Source organism: Neopelma chrysocephalum, unplaced genomic scaffold, assembly GCF_003984885.1.
Source record: "Neopelma chrysocephalum unplaced genomic scaffold, ASM398488v2 Primary Assembly neopelma1_25, whole genome shotgun sequence".
In the NCBI taxonomy this organism is placed as follows: domain Eukaryota; kingdom Metazoa; phylum Chordata; class Aves; order Passeriformes; family Pipridae; genus Neopelma; species Neopelma chrysocephalum.
This window is the reverse complement of record NW_020897694.1, coordinates 41,626,402-41,652,086: the sequence shown is the minus strand read 5'-3', so window position 1 is coordinate 41,652,086 and position 25,685 is coordinate 41,626,402. Positions and strand designations below refer to the sequence as shown.

The 25,685-nt window shown below is 46.2% G+C and overlaps 2 protein-coding genes across 5 annotated transcripts; both read left to right on the top strand.

Annotated features, from left to right (window-relative positions):
* Nucleotides 1-6,338: 6,338 nt before the first annotated feature.
* On the top strand, nt 6,339-13,308 carry ING1 (inhibitor of growth family member 1). Of its 4 annotated transcripts, XM_027675086.1 has the most exons (3): nt 6,339-6,700; nt 6,903-7,608; nt 11,686-13,308. In XM_027675086.1, exons 2-3 carry the CDS (start codon nt 7,467-7,469, stop codon nt 12,387-12,389), a joined length of 846 nt encoding a protein of 281 aa, XP_027530887.1. In that variant the 5' UTR covers nt 6,339-6,700; nt 6,903-7,466; the 3' UTR covers nt 12,390-13,308. The 4 variants fall into 4 exon arrangements, with proteins under 4 accessions (XP_027530887.1, XP_027530886.1, XP_027530888.1 ...); XM_027675085.1 differs by lacking the exon at nt 6,339-6,700 and having other exon boundaries at nt 6,763-7,608; XM_027675087.1 differs by lacking the exons at nt 6,339-6,700; nt 6,903-7,608 and adding an exon at nt 9,365-9,540.
* A 3,810-nt stretch (nt 13,309-17,118) lies between these two features.
* Nucleotides 17,119-22,473, top strand: LOC113963687. Its single transcript, XM_027675084.1, has one exon. The coding sequence runs from the start codon at nt 17,789-17,791 to the stop codon at nt 19,466-19,468; it is 1,680 nt and encodes a 559-aa protein (XP_027530885.1). The 5' UTR covers nt 17,119-17,788; the 3' UTR covers nt 19,469-22,473.
* Nucleotides 22,474-25,685: the final 3,212 nt, after the last annotated feature.

Genomic DNA, 25,685 nt, shown 5'->3' with positions numbered 1-25,685 from the left:
TAACAATCTTAATTTTTTGATCAAATAGTAAACCTAATTTATGGGCTTGCTAATTTGAGACTATCTAGGATGAAACTGAAGACACCATCCAATAACCTTTGTAAATGTTTGCTTTATATATTTCTCAGGAAACTTCACAAGCCAATTATTTCAGTTTCCATAGTGAGCTGGTTTTGATGTCTTTGCTGTTCCACACACATCTAGTTAAGAGTTGTCATTAATTCTGTTGTCTTCTTTGTTCTGTATGGTTCCAAACACTTTGGCAGAGTCCAAGTCAATGGTAAGTAACAACGGACATTTTTTAGCCTTAATTCCAGGTTTAGCTATCGTGGATGAAACTGCCAACAGATCAGAAGAATGCAGAAGCTTTTTCCTTCCCAGCGCTTTCAGAAGGCTTAGTGTCTGTGCTACCCAGACTGGCTTTTAGCTTTTAGTCCAGAAACCACTATGTTGTGCTATAAAACATTATTTTCCGATGGTGGGAAAGACCACAATAATTAAATGCCTGAAATAAACAGCTAACATTCACACTTGAGATTTGTTTTAATGTAGTAGAATATATTCAGTGGAACAGTGGAGAGTATTCTTCAAGCACTGAAGTACCAAAAGAAAGTAATTTCAAACAAAAGCAAAACTAATCCTGGTAGATTGGAACCATAAATTATTTATTTTAAAAATACCAGCATACTCAGAAAAAATTGGTCTGTGGCTGTAAGCACACCTTCACTTATGCCAGCTATACCAATACCCTTATTCCTGGCCTAGGACATGAGCAATGAGACAACAGTCACCTACCAGAGAGGCAAAATAGCAGCAAAGGATTTTCTGCCTCCATCAGGAGACCTCTGCTTCCACCTGGAGTAGAAGATGCCTTTAGAGGTTGCCATCAGTTGGAGCCAGGGTGCACCCAATCAATGTCAGGCCTGGGCCTGCTGTATTCCTGTTACTTCTGTATTTTCTGAACAGCCAGTAGGAGGTGGGATCTGCAGAGCAGTACATCTCTAAGTCACAATCCCACTGGGGCATGTCTGTCTGAGCTTCAGGTAAACTGTTGTTTCAAGGGGACACACATGTATGTAATACTGTCAAGTCGTCTTATGTTTTTCTTAGGAGCCGTTAAGGCTAAAACTTCCTTTTAAATAAAAACTGAAACTCTAAGGTAAAGAGGTGACTCCTGAACACCTTAGAATGGGTCTATATGTTTTCTGCCCCTTTATCTGCATGTGCAGAAAGGCAATGTTTCCCTTTCATCCTTATCAAAAGGGGAAAAAAATCTGTTAGCAGCACACCTGTGTGTGCTGTCCACCAGCAGCGCACATGGCAACACACCTGTGGCCGGCAGGGAGGATCTCGGGGGATTTTGGCTCACTTGGCTCCTCTATTTTCCAGTTCACAGTTGCAGGACTACCTACAAGATTTGTCCCCAGAGGTAAGATCAATGGGCAAATCCCAGAGCATGTTTTGTGTCATACATTAATAAAGCTAAAAAATTATTCTTCCTTTCCATTTATTATTAGGATACATGTGCTTTTTAAGGTTTTACAGTTTTCCCTCTATTGCTAAAGATGCTGTATTTTTCTTCTAAAAAATTAAACCATACTGGCTTAGAATTGTTGACAGAGGAAAAAGGCTGCATTTGCTGTGTTATCAATGAGCATGTTACCATCTGTGGCTCTTCTTGCAGGTTCTAGTTCAGGAACCTGGCAAGGAAGCTGACCCTGAGAAAATAAGGTAGGGAAAGATTATAAAGACAAAATACAAACCAAAAGCAAAGATGATCTAAATCCACTGCAGTGGATTGAATTTCTCTTGGGGCTCTGTAGCAGTCTATAATAATACACACATTTTGACTTACCTTTTGTAGTCCTTTTAGTCGTACAAAATCTAGGTGCATATTGGTTTCCTTCAGAATCTTGATTTTTAAAAGCAGAATAAAAATTCTCTCACGCTTATTACCAAAAGCTTGGCTCAGAAATATTGTAAATGTTGAGTGGCCATTCCACCAAATATTCACAAAGTAAAGAGCATGTTGTACATACGAGAAATTATTTTGAGATACCTATTTCAAAAGGGTGATTCTGGGGAAATGGAATAAGACTGCGAAAGAAATTTCACTAGTGGACATAAAGAACCAAATAAACTTTCCTGCTCTTACCAAAAGCGTAATAGTTTTTAGCACCATCTACTACTGTTCAGACAACCTATTCATCAACTGCTCTAACAAACATTGCCTGTTTTTCATCACCCAGAAAGTGTTTGGGTCCTGCACCAGGAAGGTAAGTATGGCCAGTCTTCGCGAACGAAGATTTTGGGAAAGGTCTTTTACCTTTCAAGCCTGCGCAAGGGATTTTTTAGGTGAGAACACAGCGTGCGCTGAACTGAGCCCACCCTTTAATCCTAAGGTTCATCTGCCGGGGCCAGGCGAGCTTGGACAATAGCAGTGAGGTCCTCAGGACGTAGGTTTGTTTAGAGTGACCTTCTCATAGATGGATGGCCTCACAGGGCTGATGAGCTCCATCTGCCTGGGGGAGTATCCCTGACCCGGAATTGAACCCGGGCCGTGGCGGTGAGAGCGGCACCACAGTTGACAGAAACAAGCCGGAGGATTGGTACAAATTCAGTCAGGGTTCAGACTGGTGTCTTTGTCAGTGGTTTCCAACTGTTGAGGTGTAGCTCTCTTGAACTCTCTAGAGAATGTGGAGCCCATGGAATATGCTGCCCTTGATCTGTGTTGACTCTGCTGACACTCCGGGAACACTCAGATGTACTTCTGTCTTGGCCTTCTACTGCAACGCACACTTACTAGTTCCAGTCAGAATTTTTTGCTCACCTTTAATGCCAGATTAATGCTGTTTAAGCTCACTAGAGCTTTGGAGATGCACCAGTGCAGCAGGTGCAAGAAAGAGACGGCAGTAACCAGAAAACAGGTGTGAAAAGAGCCACTGAGTGCAACTGTCTTGGGGAACGCAGAGGAGGAGATGTGCTGTAGCCAGCGAAATCCTTAAGTGGGAGTTGGCTGATTAAACAAAAGAAGTTTAGAATGGCAGGCCTATGTTAGGTAGGTGTTTGGGAAGTTCACAAAGTTCTTGAGCCTTTACTGGGAAGCAGAAAAAGGAGAAACTCAACCAGATTCGTTTTCTATATTTTTGAATACATTCATTTCACATCATTTGCTGACACGAACAGGTATTTCTGGCCCAACTATCCACTGCACAGCCAATGCATATTGCATGAAAGTGTGAACCATGACTTCTCTGCTGGTCTCATACTTGGAAACCTCAGCTCTGCTCACCTTGCATGTTAATTGTTTGCAGTTTGTTTCAAAACCTTCAACCACAAGCAAAATGAATAGACTTGTAAAATTCTATAAGGTAAGCATTATATCCAGGTAAGCATGAATTTAGCTTCAAAGAATAAACAGACAAACAAGCAAGGGAAAAAACCTCCAACCGTATGTAACTATAGAAGAGGGATTAAGCCATTAAATCGTGTGGAAATTAATTAACCGGAGTAACTCATCTGATTCATCTGTACCTATAAAGTATAATGACAAACGATCAGAAGACATTATCTTTTTTACTAAACAGAGACACATCCATAATGATTACATAGTATTTCATATAGCAATATTCAGCTAAGGCAGAGAAGGAGAAAGGAGGCAGACAAAATTCCTTGTACCAGCTATCCTGTTATATGCAGTATCTGCATATTGTGGAATATGTTCAGAGGCTTGGGATCCTCATATGAAGTATTCTGAACTTTACTCTGATGAGCTGGAATAACAACTGGAACAACTGTAATTACTAAAATATTTATATGCTATATGAAGTAGATAATATTTTATATATACGCACATATAGTACGTATATTACACAGTAGTTACATGAGTTGTTGATCTGGTTACAGGTTCCCTTGATTGCACTTGCTGTGAGTTTAGATATCTAGTAAGGTAACAGCTTTAAGAAACTTTTGAAAACCCTAGAGATTCAGGTTCCTAAATAGGATTTTTTATAAACAGAGCAAAGGGACTTGGGAGCAAGAGAAGGAAAATTAGATACTTTTATCCTCTAGTGAAGTATAGGAAATAGGAAGAAAATGAAGCCCATGAGTCTCTTCCTTCTTTGACACATGACAATCACTTCTACTTGTGAGTTCTTCACCAGGGTAAGAAATGGGCTCCTGATATGAAAAAAAAGTTCTGAAACTCCATTCAAAATCTCCCATCTCTCACCTACTGTAGTTCAGAGGCAAGAGGCCAAAATAAAAAGAAAGCAGAGGAAGAGGATGAAAAGTGGAGATGAGCAATGGGCATAAACTCCACACCTTCCTATACCAACTGTACAAAGCACTGAGCATCTTCAAAAGGGGACCTTCAAAACAGATACCAAATGCATTTACAGGTGAGCTCAGTCCCACGCTTTCCTGAGGACTTGTGCAAAGTCTGATGGTGGTTTTCTCTGTCACTCTTCAATTGACATATGAGAAGCTAACAGAGGATGATCTAGTAGATGGCACTTTCAAGAGGCAGATGATACCAAGCTCTGTATCCTCAGTGCATCCAATTTATCAACACCTTTGAGAAGATTACTGAAGCTTAGCAGGCTGCAGCCACACTTCAAAGTTTCCCTTCCTAATTTTGTCTATAAGAAGGAGGGACAGAAGTTTCTGTTTACTAAATTAGCAGGTACTTTTATGAACTGATTTCTTATTTGTATGTGTAATTATTACTGTGTGTCTAGAACGATGATTACCTTTTTTTGCAAAAATTACTCTTTTTAGGAGTCATCTGAATTCTTTTCAGATGTCTTGCCTCTACTGAGTCATAATTATTGGTTTGGGTTCTCACACAAGCCAGGGGACTGTTAATTACCTTTACTTGCTGACAGTGGCTCAGCTTCTTCAAGGCACGGGAGAAACAGGCTCTAACTACCAAGGTAGTGCCAACAACCAGGAACAGGTGTTCCCAGGCCCGTGTTGCCATCAGACAATTCCCTTTCTATGCCACCGCACCCAGGTCCAGAAGCACTGGCTTGGAGTGCTGCCTAGATGCTGTAGTGCTCACTGTAAGTTAAAAAACTAAGATCTTGTATATGTGAGGTTTACATCAGCAACTCATTTTTTTACAGCAACTCATGATAACAAAAAAGGAGAGGAAGAAAAACCGGGAGAACTTACAAGTATCTTCAGAAAACAAGCAACTGCCCTCTGACACCTGCCCGAAGAAGTGGGTCGGGGTCGGTTCAAAACGGGCTTAGTCTGTGGTACCGTCTCCACTCCTCAGAATTATTTCGGTGCCCGGCTCCCACTGGAGGATGGGAGGTATCAGTAAAGGGCTGCCTGTTCTTCCCTGAAACCCCAACTTTGCGCTTTCAGGCACCGATTTGATAACGGCAGCAAAAACACTTCAATGGGGCTGAGGCGGGGGGTCCCCACAGACAGGCCGTCGCTCCCTTCACTCCCTGCAACAAGCAGAGGAACGTCGGTGCCTCACCGAACAGCGACTGCACCAGCAAGTCTGAGCGCTCAAAAATGATGAGTCAGTCTCCCCTAAATTAGGGGATTACCGGTGACGTCTGCTAAAAAAAATCAAGAGCCAGAAAGCGCGCGTTATTTTGCTTCGCCGGAGCCGGGGTAGGGCTTTCCAGCCCCGCCTTCCCCAGTCCCGGCGGAACTGGGTGCCTGCAGGCTCCGGGACATGGCAGCGACTGCAGGACCCAAAGGCACTGCTGACCGACAGCGGAGTCCCTCCACACGACCGGCTCGCCCTGGCGCGGAAAACGCGGGCGGCACGGGTCTGTACCAGTGCCCTTTCTCCTCCTCCTCCTCCTCCCCCCTCTCCTCGGCGGGGCTCGCAGGCCTCTACGCCGGGCAGCCGTGTGGGGCGGGGCGCTCCGCCCCCAGGCTCGTCCACAGCGCACCCCCCCCGCCGTGTCCCGCCCCTCTCCGCCCACTGCTGCGCGGGACAAGGCGCGGCGGGACGAGCACTCCCGCTCTCTGGGCCTCCAGCCCGCCCTCCCTCGCGCAAGCGCAGCCGCTCGGGGGCCGCTGGGAAACGTGGTCCCGCCGGGTCCGCAACGGCTCCATTTTCTCCCCGCCACTGCGGAAGCGCGCGTGCGCAGCCCCGCCCCTCCCCGCGGGCGTCACCGCCCCCTCGGCCGCGGCCGCGGTATCCTGGGCAGCGCTGTCACAGCTGCGCGCGCTCGCCCGCCCTCCCGCCCGCGATTGGCCGAGGGGGCCGCGGGGCGGGACGCGAGGGGCGCGGTGATTGGCTGTGGCGGCTGTCAGGGTGATGGCTGCGGGTGCCCGCTGAGCAGGGAGGGAGGGAGCGCTCCCCGTCTCCCCTCCGCGTCCGGCGCCGCGCCGGGCACAGCCCTGCCCGCAGCGCGGGGGGGCATCGCACCAGTCTCAGTGTCCCTCTCTCCTAGGAAAGCCCTTGGAGCCGCTCCTTCCCGGGGCGAGCTGGCAGAAGGCAGGAGAGACTCCTCCAAAGTCCCGGTGCCCTACCGCAAAAGCATCCACCTGCCCCCGCTACCCGCCCCAGCCTCCCCGCGGGCCGCTCTCCTCGCAGCCTCCGCACAACTTCACCAGAGCCTCCGCCTTCCCCGGGGCTTCCTCCTCCTCACGCCCACGCCGGCCCTGAGCCGCCCGCCCCTTGGCTCAGACCGCATCCCCGCCGCCTTCCCTCCCTTCCTCCCCAAACGTGAGTAAGGGGAGGCGGGCCGATGGAAATGCGGAGGTTCCGGGCGGGGGAAGGGAGCGGGTGTGCGCGGTGAGTGTGTGTGTCTGAGTGAGTGTGTGTGTGTACACAGCGCTGGGAGGGCAGCGCATGCGCCCTGCCTGGCGGGGCCGAATGTTTCCCAAGTGTTTGAAACTGGTATTTGGATTTTCCACGTTGGATCTAGCGCGGCGTATGGGAGCGAGGAGGCTGCGTTGATATCGGCGGGGAGCGGCGGCGGCGGCGGCGGCGGTGAGGAGAGAGCGGGGAAGGGGGGAGCGGAGGAGAAGCGGAGCAGAGCGACGCTGGCGCAGGCAGAGGGGCTGCCGCTGCCTCTGACAGACACTTTGCAGAGCACATTTTGTTTCCAGATTGTTTCGGAGGAGCTGGTTTAAGCCCCCCTCCTTTCTCCTCCTCCTCCTCCTCCCCCCCTCCCCTCCCCACACACACACACACACACACAAATCCCTCTGATTGTTCCTACCACCTCCTTCGTGAATTACCCACAACGACAGCCATTCAATCAGCTGCTGCTGGCTGTAGGGGACTAGCGGAGGGTGTGTGTGTATCTCTCCCCCTCTGTTTCACACAAGAGGAGTCAGATGTAGCTTCCCTCGGTTTTTTTGGGGGGAGCTACCGAGAGAGGTGGGCAGGGAGTGAGCCCTTCATCGGGGTTACCGTCTTTGAAGGGAGCAGCACTTGCTCTCACACGGAGAGAGGTGTGGGGAAGGTTTTTTTTTTTCTTTGCCGGATGAAAATGTTGAGTCCTGCAAACGGAGACCAGCTTCACCTAGTGAACTATGTGGAGGATTATCTGGACTCCATCGAGTCTATGCCCTTCGATCTGCAGAGAAATGTCTCCTTGATGAGGGAAATTGACGCCAAATATCAAGGTAAGTGCTTTCTATATGTATGTGTGTGTGTGTTCGTGTGAGCGGTATGGGGCTCGGGGGGGAGGGTGTCTTTGCCTTTCTTTTCTTCAGAGCTGAGCCTCGGCTCCTTTTGCCCCTCTGCACCCCACAGGGATGGTAGTTTTATTTTTGGGAGGTGAAAGGAGGGAGAAAGCCGGGAGGAAAGATCCGAGGAGAGAGAGGGGCTGATCTGCAGCGTTAGCTCTTGTCATGGGGCGGAACAAAAGGTCTCCGGCTTCTCTTATTAAGCAAGGACTCTGCTTTTCTGTGTAAATTGCTGGCCAAGAAGGCGGGGGCAGGGAAGTGGGGTGTGCGGTGCACAAAGGGGGGCCGTCCTTGGCCATGGGGCTGAGGTGGAAGGATTTCGGGGTACGGAAGAAAGTGCTGGGTGGACAGAGAGGGAGAGATTACAGCACAACATTTAGGAATGTACAGTATTCATTATGGCTGTAGTAGGGGAGAGAGGCAGCTAGTGAGGGAGGGAGGGAAGGAGGGAGGGAGAAGAGGAGAGGAGGGTTAGGCGAGAGTGGGGGGCAGGGTGTGCTTTCTTCGCTCCCTCCTCGGTGGGTTTCGTTTCACCCGGTGAAACAGCCCCACTCCGGGAGGCGGGGGGGCCGGGGGGGGCAGGACCGGCGTGTGCGGTGTGAGTGTGTGGGGGGGTACGGTCGCGTTTACGGCTGGGCTGAAGCGCCCCCTCCCCTGCCCGTGCTCGGGGCACGCCGTCCCCGTCCCCACGGGCGGAGGAAAGGAAGGGGAGGCCGGTCTGCAGGACTCGGGGCAGCTTTGTCACTTGCTCGCTGGCGTCCGCTCGGGAAGGGGGGAGGGGAGGGGGGCTTTATTCGGTGCCGCCGGCAGCGCTGACAACCGGGGTGCCGGGCGGGGGGACCCCTTTTCCCTCCCCGCGCCCCCGTGCATGTGGCCTTAGGGGGCGGTGGGCAGCGAGCCCTGCCTGCCGGTCCCCCAGCAGCTCCTCGGGCAGCCCACCAGGGGAGCCCAGCGGAAGGGTCCGAGGGAAACTTCCTCGGGAGCCCACGGGGGCCTGGCGGGGAGGACAGGATAGGATAAGAAAGGGCAGGGCGGGCATCATATCCCCAGCCGCCACGTCCAGCGGGCACCTCCGCGCTGTGCTAGAGAAGCGACTGCCGTGCGCCTTTTATAGACGCCCCTCGTTAGCATATCGCGTTTCATCCCGCCCCCCAGCGGCGGTGATAGGGCGGGGCCCTCCCCACGGGCCGGCCGCGCGCCGCCTCCCCCCGCCTGTTGGCTCCCGCGCTGCCCCGCCTCGCCCCTCGCTCCGCCCTCTCGTGACGTTTCGAGAAGCAACTTTTCGGTGGGGTTGATTTGAATATCTCGGCCGGCCCCGGCTCGCGCGCTCTGATTGGCTGGGGCCGCAACGGGGGGCGGGCCCACCGTGGCCACCCGGGCTGTGACTGACGTGTCCCTGGGAGAGCGGGGGAGGGCCGCTCCTCGCGACTCTCCTCGCTCCTCAGTGGCCGGCGGGGGCCGGCGCGGGCCGGCGCGAGTGAGCTCCGCTCGCCGCGATTGGCCGCCTCTCCGTGTCAATCATTGTTGTTGCTCCCGTTGGTTTCTTTGGGCTCCGGGCGGGGGCGCGTGGCGAAGGGGGCGGGGCCTCCCCGCCTCCCCCCCTCAGGCCCCTCCCGGTTCCGCCGCGGCCCCGGGACCGCTGCCGGTTTCCTGCCGGAGAACAATGGCGGCTCCGTCACCTCCGGGGCGGCCCCGGGACGCCGGGCGGCGCCGCAGAGGGGCGGGCAGGGGGCCGGGCCCTCGCCCGTGTCCCGCTCGCCATCGTCCCGCGGTGTCTCGGCCCCCAGGAGGCTGCGGAGCTGGGCTGGGAATAAAGCTCTGACAGTGGTTTCCCCCTCCCATTGTAATGGCGTTCGTGGTGTCGGGGAGGTGCGTTCGCAGATCGCACGGAACGCAGCGTTCTGCTCCCGCTGCTACAGCAGGGCACGGGAACGCGGTTCCCTGGAATTCCCCTGAACTCAGCCTGCCATGAGCGGGCAGCCCCAGCCCCCCGAGCTGCACCACGCAGCTGCACAGATGTGTCTTTTAGTGCTGCGCTGCTCGAGCAGCGCGTTCTGGCGCCGGTGCTGAGCATCTCTTTGTCCTCGCTCACCCCGTCTCCACACCAAACGTGTCCTTGCCAGGGCCGCCCCGCAGGATCCCGGATCGCCGCATCCCACCGCCGCTCCTGCAGGACAGCGCTGCGCCGGGAGAGGGAGCGGTGCTGTAGTGTCTGTGCCGTACCAGAGATGAAGTTTTCCTAATGCCCAACTCCAAGCATAAATTACGTTATGCTATCGAGAGAGACTGTTGTCCGTGGAAGATACCCACCTATCAAATTCAGATGGGTTAAGCTTACGGCATCAGTCAAGTGCCAGCGCTTGAAGCATTAAACTTGTGCATTGCAGCCACTGAAAATAACTAACACTGCTTTTTTAGTCTTCCTGAATGCTTAATCTGCTGTATTCAGCCACTATTTCAGTGGCATCTTGGGTTTGACTTTTTTTTTTTGCAGGTTTTTGTTGTTGTTTTGTTTTGGAATCTTTTTTTTTGTAGTTAAGTGGGAAAAAAAGCAAATGCTTAAGATGGTTAATAATATATCAAAATACTGGTTTGGTCAGATAGGCTATATTGCAGTACCAGCTGACAGGTCGTGCTTGACCAACGTGTGAAGCACTGGCTGCAGGTCTAAAATCCGAAGTAAAGTTTATATAATATTTCCATGTCTTCACTGGAAATTAGGATCACATGTGTTCAAAAACTCTGCCCAGGCAAGGCAAGACCTAAATCACAGGGTAACTGTCGGTTGCATATGTATCACATTCTCCTATTAAAAATAAACAAATAAAAAGTTTTAAAGAGTTTTGATAATGCTGTTTGCATGTATGAGAAATCCTTGTTTCTGTTAGAGGAATTGAGATCAGATTTTATATCTCAGTATATTTTATTTCTCTAAGGCAGAATGTTCTGACCTGTGAGGAAGGGAAAATTCAGAAAAGGAATGAGATGCAGGAAAAACATTTTACATGGTTTTGAGGACTTAACATGGAAATGCCAAGTGTCCTGTGTGCTTTAGTTGATTTGAGTATCATAACAAAATTCAAAAACATCTGCCTAAAAATAGATTTCCTGAACCATTCTTGAAACTTTAAACACTTTTTGTGCATTGTCGTTTCTTATAGACTGTTGGAACAATCCTTGAGGTGCATTTTAGAATCTAACCTATTTTCAGTGCTGGCATTTTAAATTGGAGGCTCTAGCTGCTCCAGTTGTTGCCTATCGTCTTTAATGTTATCTCCCAGCTTTTTTTATCTCCTTCGCTGCAGTAAATATTTGATGAAGGTAATATTTCTGTGTTTTAAAAAATAAGCAACATGTATCTTACAGAAGGTATAGGGAGGAAATAATCTAAACATCTTGGATATTGTAATCATAATTCTGTAATCCGGGGATTTACATGGCCTCACATTTTCAGCAGAAGTAGCTCAGCAGTATTGGATGAAACTTGCCATAGCTTAGGGTTCAGACCATGTATTTGGTGCTTCTGCATCAGCTGTCAAGTAACCCAGAATCTGGCTTCTCCACTGATCTGTGCTTTCTTTCTCTCCCACTCTCTTTCTCCCACTCTGTCATTCACTGAAAATGTTAATGTTGTTATATAGAAAATATCCATTAATTTCCTCTCTAATTTTGCAGTCAGTTTTGGAACTTTCAATGATATGTGTATTTGTTTCGTTAGTTCTTTTTAATTACTGAAAATTTTAAAGGGAAGAATTATCAACATATAAAAATATATTTAGTCCCTTTTTTTGGCTAAATCAGAATTTGCATTCGATTCCTGTGGGACCAACTAGAACAAAAGTAATCCACTGGAGTCATGAGCCACTTGTCAGATATCAGCTTCGGGGAATCTGTCTTTGATCAGCTTTGCACCTTACAAAAACATGTTGCTGTATGGAAGGAAAAATATGAAAAGGTTTTGTTTAGCTATTCTCCCTGTCAAAAATATTTATAGCTTTTATTTCTCCTTTTCAGAGATTCTGAAGGACCTGGATGACTACTATGAAAAATTTAAACGAGAGACAGATGCTGTGCAGAAGAGAAGAATGTTGCACTGCATACAGAGAGCTTTGATTCGGAGTCAGGAACTGGGGGACGAGAAGATCCAAATCGTCAGTCAGATGGTGGAGCTCGTTGAGAACAGAACGAGGCAAGTGGACAGCCACGTGGAACTGTTTGAGACTTGTCAAGAGACTAATGACACCACTGGAAACAGTGGGAAGGCCAGCCAAGATAAGTCAAAGAATGAGACAATCGCACAGGCTGAGAAGCCCAACAACAAGAGATCGAGGAGGCAAAGGAATAATGAGAATCGAGAAAATGCCTCAAACAATCATGATCATGATGACATCACCTCAGGAACACCAAAGGAGAAGAAAGCAAAAACGTCCAAGAAGAAGAAACGATCCAAGGCTAAAGCAGAACGGGAAGCTTCTCCCCCTGACCTTCCTATTGACCCTAACGAGCCAACATACTGCTTGTGCAACCAAGTCTCCTATGGAGAAATGATAGGATGTGATAATGATGAGTGCCCCATTGAGTGGTTTCACTTTTCGTGCGTGGGACTCAATCATAAACCAAAGGGCAAATGGTACTGCCCCAAATGTAGAGGAGAAAATGAGAAAACTATGGACAAGGCATTGGAGAAGTCTAAAAAAGAAAGGGCATACAATAGGTAGTTTGTAGACTTTTCATAGTGAAGAAAAAAATCACCAAACCAGTGTATTTATTGTCAGTGTCACCTTTGTTGAGGTGAAAGGATTGTAAAATGTATATTTTTAAAGGAGGTTTAAAACTGAAGCATTCCTGTTACAGGGACGGCAATAAGCAATTTTGTTTTTCATTTGGTAAGCTGTAACAAGAATGTGGTCTGTGGACCAATGTATTCCAAAAGTAAAGTTATAAGAATATTCGGGTGTTTCTTAAAAGCTAAATTAATAATTTTCTGTATTCCTTTTTTTTTTTTTAGTGCTTGTAGCACTCTGCCCATTAAAATTTTGATGACAAGTATCTCTGAAATGTAATTTTGTTTTCTTTAATAAAAAATGTTATTTACCTTTTGAGCAAAATTGTTAAATAGTTTAACCACCTGGTTGTATCTGAATAAAACTACAGTGCATTACAAATGTTACTTCTTTTGGTGATAAGCAGTGCAAGAGCGAACAAAAGGAGGGTAAAATTTGGTTCCTGCTACAAAGTGTCAGTATAACAGTTCAATAGCAAATGTTTAAATAGGCTTAGAGGATTATTTTTTAAAACAAAAAGTTAATGGTTAAATTTTACACAACAAATATTTTATATGCTGGCCAGGTACCACAAAGGCCATTTTAAAATGATTGAATATGTTTTATATTTAACCGGAAAGTGGTTTAGTAACGAGACATAACATAAATGAAGCTTTATACTGTCACAGATAGTGGTGTAGCAATCCTTAATTTGTTTAAGTTGTATAAATGTACATTTTAAGTGGAGTTGCACTTACTGTATTATATTTGGAAATGCAGCCAAATGCCATTGTGTAACCAATGTGCATTTTCTGCTGTATGTATGAAAATTGTACAGATGTGATATTAAGAAATAAATGAAACGACTTTGACAGTTTGCTTCTTTAGCAATCATGTTTAATGATCATTCATATAGCTTGAAAAAAAAATTGTCTTTAGTCTTAGCAGCTCCAGCAAGCTGCTGCTGGAAAGCCTGAAACTGTTGTAGTGGTAACCAAATTACAGTTCTGATAATGAATCTTCACAGAACAAGGTTGTAGGAGAGCCAAAATAGCATTTAGCTTTTTATCCAAATCTTCTAATTTTGTGCTTGCAGTTGCTCCCAGACCCAGACATTTATCTGAAAATCTGTATTATAGAGCTGGTCTTGTTCAGTTGTTCTTATGCTTTTTCACTATAGATATAAATTACTCCATTTTTGTTATCTGCTGGAGGATCTTCTGCATTTCAGCATTTTCAAAGTATTGTTGCAGCCATTCCAGGCCAGGCATTTTTATTCTTCATGGTCACCTCATACAAAAACATACTTGCTATGACCAAGGTGCAATGCCAGGTGTCCAGGTCCTCTGCCACTTAGATGGATAGTGAAGCTTGGCCAGGTCTTTTCCTTCACCTCTGTGGCTTGGAGGGCTCGACATTCTGGCTGAGCAGATTTCATCTCCTTGTCCACCTGCAGGCCTTCACTCCAGGTGAGAAGTGAATGAGACCAGCAGTAAGAAGGCCATGGAAGCGGCGGTTGTGAAATCCGATGGGTCAGACAAAAGTCTTGTGTAAGAATACGGGAGGCTGGGGTTGGATTTTTTTGGAACACAGCTTCTGTTTAGAATTGTTTTGTAATTTGAACAGTGAAACCTTGAAATGAGTCCGCTTTTCCCCCCATTGTATTCCACCAGATCTTTCTGTTGGAAGTAGGGGTTTGGATCCAGTTGAAAACAAGACAGCTGGAGGGGCTCAGTGTTTTCTAATGATGTACTGAAAAGCCCCAAAATGCACTGCATCACCTTGCATGGATATTGCCTGCCAGACAGATATGCTCACAGTGACAAATAGAAATCCTGTTTTCCTTCTAAATAGGTGCACTAAGTGCCTGTGCATCTGCATTCGTGTTTCCAGTCGCTACAGATTGTGTCATTACACTGAGCCATCTGTGCTCGGGGCAAGTGACCACTCCAAATCAGTCTCCTGCTCCTGAGGTGGTTCAGGGTTGGTGTGTAATTTTTCTACTCTCTTACCCTTCTATTTTCCTCTTCTGGAAAAGCCATTCTCCCTACACACGCACTGATCTTTCCTGCTCCTCCCTCCCTCCCCTTGCTGTTGTTGTGGCTGATGCCGACGTTTCTGGTCTTTTCTCCCTCAGCTGTTCTGTCGTCCTCCCACCAGCCTACATTGAGAACATCGATACTGAGCAGCAGGACTGTACTAGCGAAACCCCAGTGAAAGTTTGTGTAGGAACTAGTGCAGACACGGTTTCAAACCAAGCCTTTTTCACAAAATGTCTGCATTGGTTCTGCAGGGCATTTTGAGTGTGAAAAGCCAGAAAGAAACACCAAAGGTGCAAAGGACGATGGTAAGAAAGTTAAGCAGAAGATGGATCAGTAGATCCATATTTGTACTGCCCCTAAATGAATATTTTTTCAGCTACTGAAGGCTGGCTGTGGTCTCCCATATTTCAGCCTTTTGCTGAAGACCAGCTGCTGGTCTGCAAAGCAGCTTGGAGTTACGTCCCTTTCCACATTTTTTCCCAGACTTGTGTTACCTTCACAACTCACCCTGTTACAGCCTGCAGCGCTGTTCTGCTCCCTCGATCCTGAGGGCTGACTGGACTGGCATGGAACCATTTGACAGGTCTGGTTTCAGTCGATGGGCACGATTAGCTACTTTAGTTGGATGTGAGGGACTCTGCTGTACCACTAAGCTCTTTGTTGGTGGAAGTGGAGCCATCTCATGTTATACTGACATACTGCCAAGTGGTGTGGACTGTGTAAACTTTGTCCTGGCTTTGGTATCTTGTCTAAAATGCTGCCTTTACAAAATGTCTTGGCAGATCCTCCTTTCTTAGTTATTTGCAGTGAATTTAATGGCCACAAGAAACTGTCAACCTTTGAGCCAATTTTCATTATTTCTGCATGACAGATCAGCTACTTTGCAAGCTTTCCTATATTGCCCAGCAGAGTGATGGTGCTGTAATTTGGAGAGATCATCTGCAGGTTTGAGAAAACATTTCACTCTCTTGGTGACCCTTTCCCACTGAGGCTACTAACAAAAGGCTTGAGTGAGAGGGAGGCTCTTCTAGGAGCTGAGCTAAGGTTTCTGACCTATTTCTCCCAGGCTAGTAAGTGGCTATCAGGTGTGGTAGCATTAATGCAATGTATAAAAGTCATTGGATGTTTGCTGAGGAGGAAGTCACAGCAGCAGGAATCACAAACTTCTTAAACTTCTCAATGAAGTCATTTAGGCAGCTGTAATCACTGCTGTTCTGTGTGGTAGGTGTCACAGGCATGTCCATGTCGTGTTGCTGAACTCCTGAGCTGAAAGTCCTTCCAGCTACTGAAAGGCACCATTTCAACACTCAAATCAAGGGAGCTGACAGCAGACCTCACCCCTAAGTCCTCAGCAGCAGATTTGTTCTGCAGGGGGGCAGCTGGCAGTGCAGAGCTGATGCTGGAGACACAAGCTGGGCAGTAAAAGGCATCAGTGAGGGAGCCCTGTGGGTGCTATGGAGCTCCACTTGCAAAATGTTCCCAGCGGGATGGGGAGAGAGACCTACCATAAGCCTGAACCAGCAGAGCAGAGCATCAGTTTCAACAATTATACCATCTGAAAGCATCCCAATTAAGCAGAACTACTGTCTCCATTGAGCAGCAGCAACCCTGGCCATGCGTATCATTAGGTTTAAATAGGTTTCTTACTAATTATGCACAGTTGCTGATAAACTGTGTCCTAATTTCTTGGAGCATGCAGAATAAGTACAATTGAATTGGACTGCTCCACTGGTTTCATTTTTTGGTAGGGTATTTTTAGTTAATCTTTTAAATTGTAATAACAATGAAAGAGAGAGAGAAAAGTATTGTAAATTGTTTCACAGAATATAATAAAAAATTTTCTGTAATAGAAATGCTTCAAAAGAAGTTTGAATATCTTTGGAGTGCATTCTGTTGCTTTAGTTAGATTTATCATTCTCATGGCCTATTTGCTCTATGTCCATAAAAAAAAACAACACCCTTTTGCAGGAATAGTTCAAAACAGCTAATAATTTCTGAGTAGCAAAAGTAGTGTGAGCAAAAGCAGTGTATGTATCAAAAGAGTAGTGCAAGTAGTGTAATGTCAAAAAATGATCAAGCTAATAATGTTCTGTGCAGTTTCCCACCTTCCCAGGTGTTACTGAAGTCCCAAATACGACAAGCAAGAGGAATGATGCGGTAAGGAAGAGCACTGGAGCAAATGCAGTATGTATAGGAAATGCTGTAAACAGTATTAAGGTTTTCTCCTGAGTTTAGGATTACGTTTCCAAGATTACTTTTCCCAGTAAGCATTTGTTGTTGGTAGTCAAAAAAATCTGAAGTATCCCTGTCCTATCTCACAGCAGGAGAGCTGTGTTAGTGGCCAGGGCAGCTGTGTGGGGGGCTGGTGATGTTCCTCAGTTGCAGGCTTCTTGTTGTCTCTATGTAGAGCCTTATTCCCAGGTTGAACTAATCCTTCAGTTCACTTTATAAACATCTTTGCCAAGGGTGGAAGAAGAAAAAAGGTGGTTGATACCAAATTTTTAAAGACAGATACCAGCATTTAAATTTCCAGCTCATATTTGAAAAACGTAGGGAAACATTGTGGCTTAACATCCCGTATTGGATCTGGTTCGAGATGGAGTTCAGCCCTCACAGTGCTGTGCTTTGCGTTGTTAGCTAGAAAGGAGCTGATAACACACCAGTGTTTTGGCTACTGCTGAGCAGTGCTGGCACAGCATCAGCACTGTCTCTCCAAGGTTCTGCCCCCCATCAGTAGGCTGGGGGCGTGCAAGATCCTGGGAGGGGACACAACCAGGACAGCTGACCCAAACTGACCAAAGGGCTATTCCATAGCATATGACGTCTGCTTGGATATAAAAGATAAGAAAAGGAGGAGGAAGGAGGGGACATTCATTATTTACTGCACTTGCCTTCCAGAGCAAACGCTACCCAAGCTGAAGCCCTGTCCTGGGAAGTGGCCGGACATCACTTGTTGATGGGAAGTAGAGAATAAAGTCCTTGGTGTTCTTCTCTTTGCTTGTGTATGCACAACCTTTCGCTTTTGCTTTGCTAAACTGCCTTATCTCAACCTACAAGTTGCTTTCCATCTTTTTTTCTCTCCCTTGTCCGGCTGAGAAGGGGGGTGATAGAGTGGCTTGGTGGGCACTTGGCATCCAGCCAGGGTCAACCCACCACAATCCTTTTTGGAACCTAGTGTGGGGTGAGACAACAGCATTATATATATGTATTGCATGCTATAGTAATAGTAGTCATTGAGTAGCAATCTACTGTGCAGGGCACAGAGTTTGTCAGCTGCACTGCTTATCGCTTTATTTTGCTGAGCTTGGGAACATGTTAATACAAACAATGGCTCTGTGCTTTTCCCTGGCATTGATGGCCTTGCTGTGCTGGGGGACCTATCTTGTGGAGACAATGAGGGAATACATCTCCCTCTCCCTACCCGGAACTGATGTGGATACTCTTATTATGCAGGCTCCTGCAGTCCTTGTTCATCCTTACATGATCTGTTTAATACTAATTAGTACTGTAAGCATATTATGGTGTTTGTGGAATCTGGTGTCATCCTGGTATAAGAGAAAACAGAATTTGAATGAGGTGATGTCAAAATGTGCCCTGAAGAGACCAGTGCCTGGGTGGCAGGGGGTGTGGAAGGATTTGGGCAGGTTCCTAGGGCGGTTATCACCTCCCATAGCCTGGGACTTTACACCTGAACAGGTATTCAACCCTGGCAAGCTAACGCATCAGCTGATAGAAGGGTGCCTTGCCCAACCCAATGAAAACCAGAGGCTTTTTGCCCTATACTGGGGCCTGGCCTGTGCCTATCGAGCCACAGTTCAGTACTCTCAGAGGACTGTAGTGGAGGCAGAGACCCAAACTGCATTTGAGGACACCATGGTTGAGAAAGGGACTCAAACCACAACTACTGTAACTGTCCCTGTAGTGGAAAAGAAAAGGGGGACAAGGAGAACTACAGGTCCATACTGTCAGTTAGAAAGGGAGGAAGAAGAAGCCAAAGAAAAAGAACAAGAAGAAGAAGAAGAAGGAGAGGAAGAAGAAGACGAAAAAGAAGGAGATGAATCATCGGGAAAGGAACAGTCTGATCAAGAAGCCAGTCCTTCAACAAATAAATCGGAGAAAGGAGTGAGAGAATTCAAACAGGAAACGGAAGTCAACCGGTCCCTGACCTCATCAGAACTTCGAGACTTGCGGGAAGATTACAGCCGCCAGCCAGGTGAGCGGATTTCTGCCTGGCTGCTTCGATGCTGGGATTACGGGGCTGACAGTCAGCTACTGGAAGGTAGAGAAGCCCAACAGCTGGGATCCCTTGCTAGAGATCGGGCAATTGAAAGAGGAATTGGAAGAGAGGCAGCAATTTACAGTCTCTGGAGACGGCTCCTCTCAAGTGTGAGGGCAAGATATCCATTTAAGGAAGATCTTGTGAACTCCCCAGGAAAGTGGACCACTGCAGATGAAGGTATCCAGTACCTGAGAGAATTAGCAGTGGTGGAAGTCATTTATAGTGATTTAAAAAATGATAGTGTTTCTAAAGATCCAGAGGATGTCCCCTGCACAATGGCCATGTGGAGGAAGGTGATTCAAAGTGCCCCTGCTTCTTATTCTAACAGCTTGGCAGCACTGTATTACCCAGAAATGGATGCACCAACTGTAGAGAGAGCATCTTTCTGGCTCAAAAACTTAGAAGAAACCCTCTGTACTTCCTCATCCCTACAGGCCAGCACATCAGCTGTCAAGGGCAGCCCAAGAAATCATTCTCCTGCCCTGATCAGAGGGAAAGAGAGTCCCAGACAGATGACACGTGGTGCACTCTGGTTCTTTCTGTGTGACCAGGGGGAAGATATGAGGAAGTGGGATGGTGAACCCACCTTTAAGCTGGAAGCCCGTGTACGTGAACTGAAAGAGAAGAGAGCTGTTAAGAAGGGAACACCCAAGAAGGCTGTCAGCATAGTTTCTGTAGACACACAAAGGCAATCAGCCATCTCCCAGACATAAAAGAACTGAAATTACCTCTCTTGATCCTGGTGGGAGGACTTCTGGTCTGGCACTGCAAGGGTCAGACAGTGAATACTCTAACCAGGAGCAGGAATAGAGGGTCCCTACCTTTAGCCAGGAGGAGGAAAGGGATGACTGGGTATATTGGATTTTATGGCCTGGCACATCAGACCCACATAAATATATAAGGCTTTGGTAGATACTGGTGCATAGTGTACGCTGGTGCCATCGGGGTACAGGGGCACAGAACCCATCTTGATCTCTGGAGTGACAAGGGGATGCCAAAAATTTTCTGTATTGGAGGCTGAAGAGAGCTTAACAAGGGACGAGTGGAAAAAAGCACCCTTTTATGACTGGCCCAGAGGCCCTTTGTATCCTTGGAATTGAGTACCTCAAGAGAGGTACTTCAAGGACCCAAAGGGGTACCAATGGGTTTTTGGTGTAGCCACTGTGAATACAGAGAAAACTCAGCAGTTGTTTCCCCTCCTGGCCTCTCAGAAGATCCCTGCGTCGTGGGATTGCTGCAAGCTGAAGAACAGCAGGTGCGAATTGCTACCAGAACAGTGCACCGGCAGCAATACCACACAGAGACTTCCTGGCTCCCATACATGAGCAGATTCATCAACTGGAGTAATCAGCAAGACTCATTCACCTTTAAATAGTCCAACATGGTCAGTGAAAAAGTCTGATGGAGGGTGAAGACTGTCATGGCCTGAATGAAGTTGAGTGAACTGAACCCTGAACCACTGAGTGTTGCCACATCAGACATGTTAGAGCTCCAATATGAGTCTAAGGCAGCCAAGTGGTCTTCTACAGGTGACACTGCCAATGCATTTTTCTCAATTCCTTTGGCAGCAGATTGCAGACCACAGTGTGCTTTTCACATGAGGGGGTTAAACCTGGAATCAACTGCCCCAGTGGTGGAAACAGAGCCCTACCATCTATCATGGGCTAATCCAAACTGTATTGGAAATGGATGATACTCCTGAGCATCTACATTGACTGCATCATGGTGTGGGACAACAAGGCAGAAGTGTTTGAGAAGGGAAAAAGAGTAATTCGGATTCTTCTGAAAGCTGAGTTTGTCGTAAAGGAAAGCAAGGTCAAGGGATCTGCACAGGATATTCATTCCTTGGGAATAAAATGGCAGAACGGATGCCATCATGTGCCCATGGATGCAGTAAACAAGATAACAGCTATGTCTCCACCAGCTAACAAGCAGGAAATACAAGCTTTCCTAGGCCTTGTGGGGTTCTGGAGAATGCGTGTTCCAGGTTACAGTCAGCTTGTGAGTCCCCTCTATTGAGTGACCCTAAAGAACTATTTTGAATGGGGCTCTGAGCAACAGCAAGTCATTCATGTGCTGCAATCAAGTGAGCCACCTGAGTAAAATCTCCCTGGAAGAGAGGGCAGTGGCTGGGTTTTCCTTATGGTGAGGCCTGGCAAATTGACTGTATTGGACCACTGCCACAAACATGCCAAGACAACGGCTACATACTGACCACAGTGGAGGCAACTACTGGTTGTCTAGAAGCATACCCTGTAAACCATGCCACTGCTCAAAAGACAATCTTGGTCAAGAAAAGGCACATTTTGTGGCAACGTGGTACCCCAGAAAGAATTGAATTAGAAAATGGGACTTATTTTCAGAACAACTTCAAAAACTCTTGCGCAAAGAAACATGGCATTGAGTGGGTATATGCCATCCCCTATCCCTCACAAGCCTCTGGAAAGATTGAGAGGGTATAATGTGTTGCTGAGGAGTATGTTAAGAGCATTAGGCAATGGGTCATGGAAGCACTGGGATGGAAATTTAGCAGAAACCAGTTGGCTGGTTAACACCAGAGGATCTGCTAACCGCCCTAGTCCTGCCCAAACAAAATCCCTGCATACTGGGGGAGGAGACAAGGTACCCATATTATGCATTGGGAAGTAGCTGGGGAAGTCAGTCCCCTCCTCACATGGGAAAAGGCAAACCCATCCGTGGGATTGTCTTTTCTCGAGGACCTGGGTATACTTGGTGGGTAATGTAGAAGGATGGGGAGACACGGTGTGCGCCTCAAGGAGATTTAACCTTGGGGGAAAAATAATCTGTGGTGTAAGTTGTATGTTGCAGGAAATAAAGTAGCAGGAAGGACATGAACTGACGAAGAGTGAGTTTTGCAAGGAGCAGAGCGAGTGCGATGACAACCCAGGCTGAGCCACTGTTGGTGCCCAACAATTGACTGTGCTGCTTCTCCTGCCCTGAACACCCATCTTGATGGGATGGAGTCCAAGTCATGGCCTGTTTCTCTACATCTGGAGAGTTGGAGGAAGCCCATGGAATGGAAAAATAATGTCTATCTATGAAAGGACTGGGGATAATAGTTAATGAAAATGTATCAATCTGTCTGCTGGGTATAAATATGGTTTAAGTATGTAGTTAAAGGTGTAAGTGTTGGTAAGAAGGGATTTCAATAATGAGAAGTAAATACAGTGGAATAGTTAGAAGATAAAATTTTGTGGGTTCTGAGTATGACACAAATGGTATGGAATAAGCAGTGGAGATTGTATTTGGTCTAGCTGAGATGGAGTTCATTTTCTCCATTGCATTGTTAGCTAGAAAGGAGCTGATAACACGCCAGTGTTTTGGCTACTGCTGAGCAGTGCTGGCACAGCATCAGCACTGTCTCTCCAAGGTTCTGCCCCCCATCAGTAGGCTGGGGGCGTGCAAGATCCTGGGAGGGGACACAACCAGGACAGCTGACCCAAACTGACCAAAGGGCTATTTCATAGCATATGACGTCTGCTTGGATATAAAAGATAAGAAAAGGAGGAGGAAGCGGGGGGCATTCATTATTTACAATGTTTGCCTTCCGGAAAAACCGCTACCCATGCTGAAGCCCTGTCCCGGGAAGTGGCCGGACATCACTTGTTGATGGGAAGTAGAGAATAAAGTCTTTGATGTTTGTTTCCTTTGCTTGTGCACACACAGTCTTTCATTTTGCTTTAGTAAACTGCCTTATCCTAACCTATGAGTTGTTTTCCATCTTATTTTCTCTCTCCTGTCCAGCTGAGTAGGGGGTTGATAGAGTGGCTTGGTGGGCACTTGACATCCAGCCAGGGTAACCCACCACACATTCTTGAGAGGGACTGGTTTCTTTGCTGTTCTCTCCAATACCTTAGTAGTTCAGCTAACCATTTTTAAAGACCTTGCACATTGTGCATCTAGTCATAGTAGATAACTACTGCAGATGCTGCAGGAACAAAGAGTGTGAAATTAATCCTGTTTTGGTGGATGGACAAGTTGTAGAAGTCAAAATTCCTTTCAATTGTTGGGGTGCAAATCTAACCTCTATCCAAATTTTAGGAAACTAGTGAAGCAGGAAGAAAAAAAGGTGTCTGAAAGGGAAGAATTCCTTGCAGTTCAGTAATTTGAGTTTATATGTGACTGTGCTGTAAGCACTATGTGCCTGTGCACTGAGTCTGTCCCTCTCAAAAAAAGTTTCAAGACAATTCTTCCGATTACTTGTCGAATGTAGTCCTATGCATAGTGACAGGAGTGTTAATTTTTTAATCTGATCTAAGTAGTTGTTTTTATTTTCAATAGCTTACCTTAATAAGTCAACCTTCCTCTACGGCTGTCAGCCGAGACTGAGGGCTGGAAGAGGCTCCATGGGATCTGCAGAAGATGTAGGCAGTGGGTGAATTCATGCTGGTAGTACATCAGTTGTCCACACAGACACTGGCTGAACTGGGTCTGAACTTCTGCTTGTGCTTCTTGCTTTGGGGAAAGGATCCTGATGCAAAGACAATGGAATTGTCTCTTGTATTTGGCTTGCTGGCAAGTCAAGTAAGGCCCTAAAAGATTAACATATCCTGGGCTCATAGCTCAGCATTATAAAATAAAACCAAACAAACAAAACCCCAAAAAGACAAAAAAAACCCCCAAAACAACAAAAAAACCACCTCAAAAACCCCACCTTAAAATAAACTTGGATACATTAAGTGAATATTATAAAACTTGGGTAAGACAGATAGAGTCTCCTTTATGGTCTCACTTTGTGGAAGAATTAATGCATTTTAAATGGCTGTTGTCCCCTCAGTGCTTTACATCCTGAACTCCCTCATCATACAATACAACTCGCTAGTTCAATTTTTTTTTCAAAATAAATCAAACTTGGGGGAAAAAAAGGGTTTTAGTGATAAAGATTAGAAATACATAAATGATTTACTTGCATACAGAAAGGAATGTTTTGTAATGTTAATTAAAAGATATACATCAGGGGACTTTTCTTTCTGCCAGCCTCCTCTCTCCTTGAGATTTGCGTGGTTGCACCTGAAATAAAATGCCCTGTTCTCATAATAGCTTCTCCAGTCTTATAACTTGAGGAACAGACAATTTACGAAGAGTCCTATCAGTAAAAGATGAATTGTTAGATTCATGTTCCACACAGTGATTTTATTCAATAACTAAAATATTAAGGGCAATTCTTTCAGGAAAGTCCCCTGAGTTTGAATGCTTTAGTTTGTACATGTCTCTGGAGGACACTGGAAGTAGAAAGAAATGAATGTAACATGTCTAAAACTTTAATCAAGTCTAATCTGTGGTCACAGTTACTTTAAAACTTTGATCATGATCATATCATTTCGGTAGTGTCACCGCAGAAAAGAAATATGATTGTTGGGATGCCCTGATTTTGCATTTCCATGGTTTATTGGGATTTTATTTATTTTATGTTTTTTCTCAGTTTTTTATCTGCTGACCCTGTTCTGCTTGGATTGGAGACAGCTTCAAGAAGACAAAAGTAATATTTTTAAATTAAAATTACTGATAGTGCTCTCAACCTTTGTTATCCACACTAACATTTTTTTTTCTGGGAATGTAGAAGGTGTTGTGAGAGCTCCTTTATGCTGAGCCCTTAGAATCAACACAAAGGAACCCTTACAAAAGGGAGAGAGAGACTTGTAAAGAGTGGAAATAAGGTTACAATACCAAGGTAAACAGCTGGATTTTGGTATCACAAGTAACCCTTCTTGGGCCATAATACATTTAAAGATATTCTGTCTAAATAGCTTCAAGGGAAATAGAGCATCAGATTTCCCTAAAAGTTAAACACAAGTTATGTGACACTCCTGCTAGCTTTGACGAAAGGACCTGAGGTTGTTACGTGCTGGAGCAGCAGTGACATTTTGCAAAGAGAGAATTGTGTCATGCTGCATGAGAGAATACTGAAGAATTGTTAGAAGTGCATTTCCAAGGTGTCCTGTCATCTGTAGTTGTTATTTTATGGAAGGCACCACTGGCTAGAAGGTAGCACTCATGTCCATGGAGAATTCAAGGGAAGCCAAAGAATCTTCTCTGTGCCAGTCAGAGGCCAAGAGTTGTTTTGTTGTGACTGACAGAGCAGAAATGGGCAAAGTTATATTTGACCTCAACTCACTGTCAAGCCATAGCTAAGCAAGGTTCTCAAAAAGCACAAATATAACTTGAATAAATTGTTAGTTTTTCCCTGGGTGACTGAGGCAAATGTCAGATGCTTGTATTTTAGGAAATATTTCAGGTGTTCAGTGAAGAGATCTGTTATCTAGTGCTATTAGTGTATAGAAGGTGAAAACAAAGGAACTTCTGGAGGACTAGTTGAAAAGGTCTGGACCAAAGCTCAGAAAGAACAGGTGTATTTTTATTTGTAAAACTGATGCAAATCTTATTTTAATAGTTTCATCCAGCTTAAGAAGGGTTCATTGCCTCATCCTCATCCATCATGGACTTTTTAGATCAATTTCCTGCTTGAAGTAAAAACTAGAGCCAAAGACTCAGATATGCTATCAGTGTGGGTGACTCCTTTGTATGCTGGACCTTCACCTGTGTCTTTCTGGACAACAGAGTTCCCCTCCAGTGAAAATACAAGTAAGGCATCTCTACTTTGTGTCAACCAGCTTCTGGAGTCTGTTTTATTAGCAACTTGAAAACACTGGTCAACAAAGCTTTTTGTGTCTGGGGTCTCTGTACTTTTGTGGAAACCACTTAGGACACATCCTCCTGGCAGGTAGACAAGGATCTCACACACACTCTTTTTCTTTTCACTCTTAGTTTTTTTGGGGGTAGAGTGCTTCAGAGGGGCGCAGTAGACATGATGAGTGTATGTGCTTCATTTTCTGCAGTATACTGACAGAACCTTTGAAAGCTTATTTATCTCCTTACCTTTCAGTTGCTTCTGGTGGCAGCGTATGCATA